The sequence below is a fragment of the Loxodonta africana genome, chromosome 2 (genome assembly GCF_030014295.1).
Source record: "Loxodonta africana isolate mLoxAfr1 chromosome 2, mLoxAfr1.hap2, whole genome shotgun sequence".
NCBI classification, from domain to species: Eukaryota; Metazoa; Chordata; class Mammalia; order Proboscidea; family Elephantidae; genus Loxodonta; species Loxodonta africana.
Window position 1 is genome coordinate 230,088,732 of NC_087343.1, and position 7,293 is coordinate 230,096,024.

Consider the following 7,293-nt stretch of genomic DNA (forward strand, 5'->3'; position numbering starts at 1 on the left):
ACCTTCCTGTGCCCCAGTTCCAACCTGATCTTGGCCTCTGCTGGCCTGGCCAGGCGAGGGTGGCCGGCCACCTCTGCTGACTCATTGTGGACCCTGGGCGCTCAGCCGCCCTCCTCTGAAGATGAATGGCCTGGCTTGGAAAAGAACAGAATGTGATCCCCGCCTTGGACATGTCCCGGCCCGCCGTGTCCAAGCCCCGTGTTTCACCGGGCGGGTCTGTTTTGCTCATTAAGCTACGTGGGGAGCTGGGGGTGTGGTGGGAGGCAGGGGTGAGGCGGCTCTCTTGTGATGCAGGAGGCCTGTGACCACTGGTCAGCCCTCCAGGCTGCTGGTCTGAGGCTCGGTAGACCCTACCAAGCCTTCACCACTGGGGAGAAGCGGGGTGCCCAGAGGGCTGAGGCGAGAGGGAGCCCATGGGGCACAACAGGGTACTAAGAATGAGGCCTGAGTTGGCAGGCCTGGGAGGCCTGACTCAGCCCCCACCTCCCCATGATCTTCCTCACCAGGTCTCATTTTTCCCTTCTTCTGAGGTGGTGGGTGCTGGGCGCCTACAGCGGAGGGTGGAGGGAGGATTGCTAAGTGGCCAGGGCAGCGACCAGGGCTGCCATGATTGGGAACTGGGTATCTACCCCTGACCCGCTGCTCAGGCGTCCTGGACCCCAAGTCCCTGCTGGCAACTCTCCCGTCTGAGTCCACACCCAGGGGTGCCCCGGAAGCAGCAGGATAGCTGTGTGTTCCCCCTGAAGCGACCCAGCTGTGTGCACAGCCCTGCCCTGAGGGGCTTTCAACCATCCGGGTGTGCTTCTCCCTAGGAGGGGGCTTCTGTTCTGTGCAAGCAAGTACCCTGCCCAGTCCTACCCATTTTCCCAAGGCTATGAGGCCTTGGGGACCAGGGTTAGGTAGCTGGCTGGGACTGCGGACTCATCGGCTGATGGATCAGATGTGGGTCCCCTTCCAATAGCATTAGCACTGAATCTGGGACTCTCTTAAGAAGTTCTCTGAGAGAAGTCTAAGAATGGAAGCCCCCCTACCAGGGGTGTGAGAATGGAGGGGTGAGGCCCCAGGGGAGCTGACTGGGGCTCCTGCTGACACTGTACCCCATTTCTTACCCCTCTTTCTGGAGGTCTTAGCTCTGACCCTTCTGTAGGTGACAGTGGCCCTTGTCAGTGGCAGTCCCTGCCTTCAGGGCTGCCCAGAGCAGGGACAACCAGGACAAGCATCTTTCCAGGCACATAGGAAGCGGTCAGGACTGTAGGCTTGGCTGTCAGGAACAAGGCCTGCTGCTTTATGGGTGTAATTCTCAGCTAGCCCCAGGCCTGTCCCTCTACCCAGCGTCCTCTCTCCCTGCCCGGCACCCATCACCCATCGTCCTGAGAAGCAGGGTGGAGGCAGCCCCCAGTAGGAATCAGAGGTGCGGCGAGGATGTGGGGGAGGAGGGAGGGTCTTGGAGTGGGACGGGGGAGGGGACAAGCTGCAGTGTGTGGGTGTAGGGGTGAGGCGAGGTGCAGGGCCAGCGGACGTCACAGGGTAGTGAGGAGTATCAGAAGCAGAGGCAGCAGCAAGGTCAGGGGCGAGGGCCAGGCCCCAGCAGCCTGGGTAACCCTGATGTTCTCGGCGATCCAAGCAGAATAGTAGGAGACGCGGGTATACACGCTGGGGGCCACGGTGGGCAGGCACACCCTGCCACGGCTCACAACCCCCAGCTGCAGCCAGGTGCCATTCACCTCACAGACCAGGGGGCCCCCGGAGTCGCCCTGGGAGGAGAGGGAGGGGTGCTGAGGCTCCTCACCTGTGAGGTGACACCCACGAATCCCTCCCACCTGAAGGCCTTGGCCATCCAAAGTTCCCACTAATCTGGGTGAGAGACAGCTCCTTTCCCAGCTGACACGGACAGGACTCCTACTCCCTGAGACCCCTCCCCTGCTGCCCTCTCACCTCCTGAAGGACAGGACTCCTACTCCCTGAGACCCCTCCCCTGCTGCCCTCTCACCTCCTGAAGGACAGGACTCCTACTCCCTGAGACCCCTCCCCCGCTGCCCTCCCACCTCCTGAAGATGTGGGTAGGTGGTGGGGCGTCCCCAAGTCTCTGTGCAGTCCGGTCACTCAGGAGGATGGGGCTGTGGCTTCATGTCTCCTGGCAGGCAGACCCCAGGGACGCTTGTTAAGAAAGACTACTGATTCGGGAAGGAACTGCTGATGGTGGGGTCCCAGACATGGGGCTCAGCCACAGGGAGAGTGGGGGCTCTTGGGGAATGGTGGCTGGTGTGTCTCTGAGGGGCCCCCAGCAGAAAGGACAGGGCCTGACTGGGGGATCTCACCATGCAGGCCATGGCTCTGTCCCTGAGGTTGGCTGCACACAGTGTTGTGTTGTGGGTGGGGTGGGGGAGGCCCAGGTACAGCTCGCAGTAGGTGTTGTTGATGATGAACACCTGGGCCTCCTGGAGGGTCATCACTGGAGCCTCTGTGGAGAGGGGCTTGTGGAGGCGGGGTCCCTCCTGGACCCCACTGCTCACGCCCCAGGGGGCCCAATGGTGGTCGAGCGTGTGTGGAAGTGGATGGGCGGCCCCATGTGGGAGCTGTCTCCAGGAGCTCTGTGCTGCACCGTTTTACAGAGGAGACAAAGCCACGGACAAAGAGCTCAAATCACCTCCCCAAGGCCATGCCCAGTGCAGTGGCAGAGCAGGATGAGCTTGGCTCCCTTTATCCTGGCCTCTAGGCCATGGACATGTCCGCCTTAGATGAGGGGGAGGAGAAATGCTGGAAACATGGAGAAAGAACGAGGCTGTGGCCCTGCAGAATGCAGCGTCTGCTGAGGGCTGTGACACAGACACATTAACCCACACGTGTGTCGCTCAGTGGGCAGACATGGGATGGGGGTGCCTGTGCAGGCTCTGGGTCCAGTGGGGCCTGGGTGGGCAGGGCTGGTTAATGTTCCAGTCCTGGGGGCCCAGCCTCGGACTGCTCCTGTGGGGACAGGCTGTGGCGCCAGGAGTGCATAGGCCGAGCAGGGCTATCCCAGGGCCAGGCTGAGAGGTTGCCAGTCTGTCTGTCCCAATGTGCTCTGACTGTCACCCGTTACATCACACAGCCACCCCCGACGAAGCCTCAGGCTGGGGCCATGCCCGTTCATCCCCATCAGACCAGGGTCACCTGTGGAGTAGAGATGGAGCCCAGAGAGCAAGTCCTGGAGGGTGGGGAGGCAAGTGGGCCGGTCAGAGATGGACAGACAGGGTTGTACAGTGGGCGGTGCAGGGCCAGGCTGCGCTTCTCTGCCCCAGGCTTGGAGATGCAGAAATGCCAGTGTGGAGGGGCCGTGAAGGCTTTACAGGTCGCAACAGCCGATCCTCAACCCCAGGAGCTGAAGAATGTTCTAGGACACCTCCTCTATACTGCCTTCGCCTCTGCTTTATCATGCCTTCAATCCACTCTGAAGGCCACACCTGTTTCCTCCCCACAGCCCCTGCTTGGCTTCGCTCAGGGCCCACTCCTCCGTCCATCAGTCAGCTCAATGGGCTCCTCAGCTCCACCTTCTGCTCCACTCATCCTCTGCCCAAGGTGTCTGAAGGTGAGCTGGAGTTTCACACCCCCTATGACAGAGCCCGCTCACTCGGTCACTACCTGCGTGCAGCTGCCCCATGTTCCCACATCGCTGGGCGCGTACTAGTCAATGGCCAGGTCCGCACATCACTGGGCGTGTGCTAGTCAATGCCCAGGGTCCACACATCACGGGGCATGAGCTAGTCAATGCCCAGGTCCACACATCACGGGGCATGAGCTAGTCAATGCCCAGGTCCACACATCATGGGGCATGAGCTAGTCAATGCCCAGGGTCCACACATCACTGGGCGTGTACTAGTCAATGCCCAGGGTCCACACATCACTGGGCGTGTGCTAGTCAATGCCAAGGGTCCACACATCACTGGGCATGTGCTAGTCAATGCCCAGGGTCTGGTTGTGTGCGGTGGGGACTGAGCTCTTCTCCACTGACCTTGCCCCTGCCTTGGCCACCCTGATGCAGCACTCCCAGCCTGGAGAGCGGAAGATCTGGCAAGGCTGAGGTGGGCATTGAACTGATATTTACAAACCCTTCCCAGGCGTGGGACCCAGGGCTCTAGGAACACCCTGCCCTAGGTCAAGGGGGTGGCGGAGTCTGTTCTCCCTCACTCCAGGGGCCTGGGGATGAGCAATATCCAGGGGCTCGTGGTCTTCCTTAGCCTCACTCTAGGATGGAGCCTCACCCAGCCTGACCACAGTCTCCCAGGCAGCGTGGCTAACCCACTCCTTCTCCCTGTGCTCACCTCCCTGAGGCTTGCTTTTTGCCCCAACCCACCAGGACTGGAGGATAGTCCAGTTCCCTGGGTCAGGCTCAAGTGTCCTGCAGAGGCAGGGTGCAGATGGCCAGCCTTTGAGCTGCAACTCTTCCTTGTCTCCGAGTCTCACCCCGCCCATCTCAGTACTGCCAACCTGGACTAGTGATTGAGAGACCTCGATGTGCAGTTCCAGCTGGACTTGGGGGGGCGCCAGCCCCTCCCTGCCTCACCTCACCTTTGTAGTGCACCTGGCCCCAGCCAGTGACCCAGCACTCCGCCTGCGGCTGCATCTGGAAGGTGGTGGGCGGGACGCTGACCGGGCGGACAAAGGCAGAGAGCCGCACTGGGGTCCTCAGCTGCAGCAGAGCGATGTCGCCGTCAGTGAGCACCTGCCTGTGCTTATAAGTCGGGTGTGGGAGAAACTGCTTTATCCTGGTCTTCTGGCTTTTCCAGCTTCTCTTTTTGAAGTTGGTGATTCCCATGAGGACCCTCAGATCATTGATTCTGATGGATCTGTGGGGTGGTCTCACTTCACCATCAGGTGCCACTGGTGGCCCAGGGGCCAGAGAGACCTCGAGAGACCTGCCACTCACCCCACCTTGGGACCTGGAGACCCCAGAAGGTCTGGCTTGGCCCCTGCCGAGGCCTCCCCAGCAACTCCCAGCCCTGAGAAGGATCTGACCTCAGCTTTCTGTCTCACTTACCTGGGCCTAGTCAGCTCCAACCCAGGGCCCAGCCGGGTTTGGCAACCCATGTTGGGTGGGGATGTGAGCTAGGCATGTGGATGGGCATGTGGGGTGGGCACATGGGGTGGGTATGTGCGGTGGGGTACGTGGGGTGTGGTATGTAGGGTGGGCAGGTGGGGTGGGGCACGTGGGGTGGGGCACGTGGGTTAGGGCACGTGGGGTGGGGCATGTGGAGTGGGATGGGCATGTGGGGTGGGACGTATGGGGTAGCCATGTGGGGTGGGATATGTGGGGCAGGGTTATGTGAGGTGGGTGGGCGTGTGGGATGAGGAACGTGGGGTGGGGTATGTGGGGTGGGGTATGTGGTGTGGGGCATGCCCTCTGTCCTGGAGCTCCCCACCAGCAGCCCATCGATGTCCTCACCACACACCTGCACTTCGGAACACCAGACACGCTTTGCAGAGGCGAGAAAATGATGTGAGCTGACGAGGGACTTGTCCTGATCCCGGAGCTACACAGTATGCAGGGGAGAACAAATTCCACATCCCCTGCACAGCTCTGCCCTGGCTCCTCCAGCTCTGCGCTGGCACCCCCAGCTCTGCCCTGACACCCCCAGCTCTGCCCTGACACCGCCAGCTCTGCCCTGACACCGCCAGCTCTGCCCCGACACCCCCAGCACCCCACTAGGACGCTTTGGCTGATGGTGAGCCGTGCTATGTTCAGTCACTTTTGAAACCGTTCGAGGAAAAGGAGTTTTTTGGGGGTTAAAAGGTCACGTAGTGGCCTCTGCTTTCATGTTCCTTTACTCTTTTCTCCGTATTGATCACCCCCTTCCCATTCCTCCACATGGTGCTCTGTATCCCACAGGGAAAGCAACGAGGCTGGCTAACCAGTGACCCTGCCCTCTGCACCCACTGGCCCTGGCCCTGGCGACTCACCTGGGGAAGCAGTGGGCAGCGGTGAGCACCCAGTGCTGGTCGAGGATGGTACCACCACAGATGTGGTGGCCATTGTACTGCAGGCTGACTTGCCAGGGCCACCTGCCCGGGGGTGCGTCCTGGCCCCCCAAGATTTTGCCTTGTGTCTCTGTGGCACAGCTGCAGGCTGTGGGCGGGGAGAAGACATAGAGCGCTCATGAACTTTCCTTTAGAACTCCGGGGCCACCCCTGTGACCGTCTCCTTTACCGTTAGTTGCTGTCAGTTGATTCCAATTCATGACGACCCCATGTGTATCAGAGTAGAATTGCTCCATAGGGTTTTCAAGCCTATGACCTTTCGGAAGCAGATCACAAGGCCTGTCTTCTGAGGTGCCTCTGGGTGGGCTAAGCCACCAGCCTTTCAGTTAATAGTCCAGGGCTTAAAGTTTGTGCCACCCAGGGACTCCCTGCTTCCTCTCCCTATCCCATTTTCTCAGATTGCTGGGTGCACCTGCCTTATAGGCCTCACCTCTCTTGGACTCAAGCTCTCAAGTGGAGGGAGAGAAGGCCTAGGGGGAGGAGGCAGCGAGGGAGGCTCTAATCTGCTTACTAACACCCGATGAGCCTGCTGGATGGTTTCGGCCCTGACTTTGTGGGGCTCTTAAGCTGGGGATGGGTGTGGTGGGGGGACAGATGGAGAAGCCGTACTTGGGGGAACAACCAGGCCTCACCTGCAGGCAACAGCAGCAGCAGAAGCAGGGTACCAGCCATGCGCTGCCAGGAACCCGGCGGTCCTGATGGGCTCACACCAGGGACACCCATTCTGTGCTTGCCCTCCATCGGGAGGTGGGCCGGGAGAGCTGCTGTCACTCTAACACAGCCCCCCAGTGCCTACCTGTGCCAGAGCCCTGCTGGCCTGCACTGCGCCCCCTGGTGCCCCTTTCGCGCCTGACCACGGCTATGCTGGGCCTGGCTCTGACTCTGCACGTTTTCCAGATTGAGTCTCTGGAGTATTTTTTTTTTCTTCCAGTGGTTATAGTTAGTGTAGACAGTGGTGTTTTTTGAAAGTAGGTTTTCTAATGGCTTATCTCAGTGTCTCTTTGGGCTGATATTCACATAACTATGCCGGTTTCCTTTTGGCTAAAATTTGTCTGCTGTACCTCACCCATAGGAGTCCCTAGGTGGTGCAAACGGCTAAGCACTGGCCCGCTAACTGGACTATAAAAGGTTGGCGGTTCAAACCCACCCAGGGGTCCCTTGGAAGTAAGGCCTGGTGATCTGCTTCCAAAAAGTCACAGCCTTGAAAGCCCTATGAAGTACTTTTACTCTGCACACGTGAGGTCACTGTGAGTTAGAACACACTCAATGGCAAACTCATGA

At 59.9% G+C, this 7,293-nt stretch overlaps 1 protein-coding gene across 1 annotated transcript; it reads right to left on the reverse strand.

The window, feature by feature from the left end:
- Positions 1 to 1,520: 1,520 nt before the first annotated feature.
- On the reverse strand, positions 1,521 to 6,753 carry LOC104847034 (serine protease 38). The gene is made up of 5 exons (XM_010600760.1): positions 6,645 to 6,753; positions 5,935 to 6,100; positions 4,546 to 4,703; positions 2,319 to 2,461; positions 1,521 to 1,754 (listed from the first exon to the last, which is right to left on the reverse strand). The coding sequence occupies exons 1-5, from the start codon at positions 6,751 to 6,753 to the stop codon at positions 1,521 to 1,523; spliced, it is 810 nt and encodes a 269-aa protein (XP_010599062.1).
- Between the last annotated feature and the right edge of the window lie 540 nt (positions 6,754 to 7,293).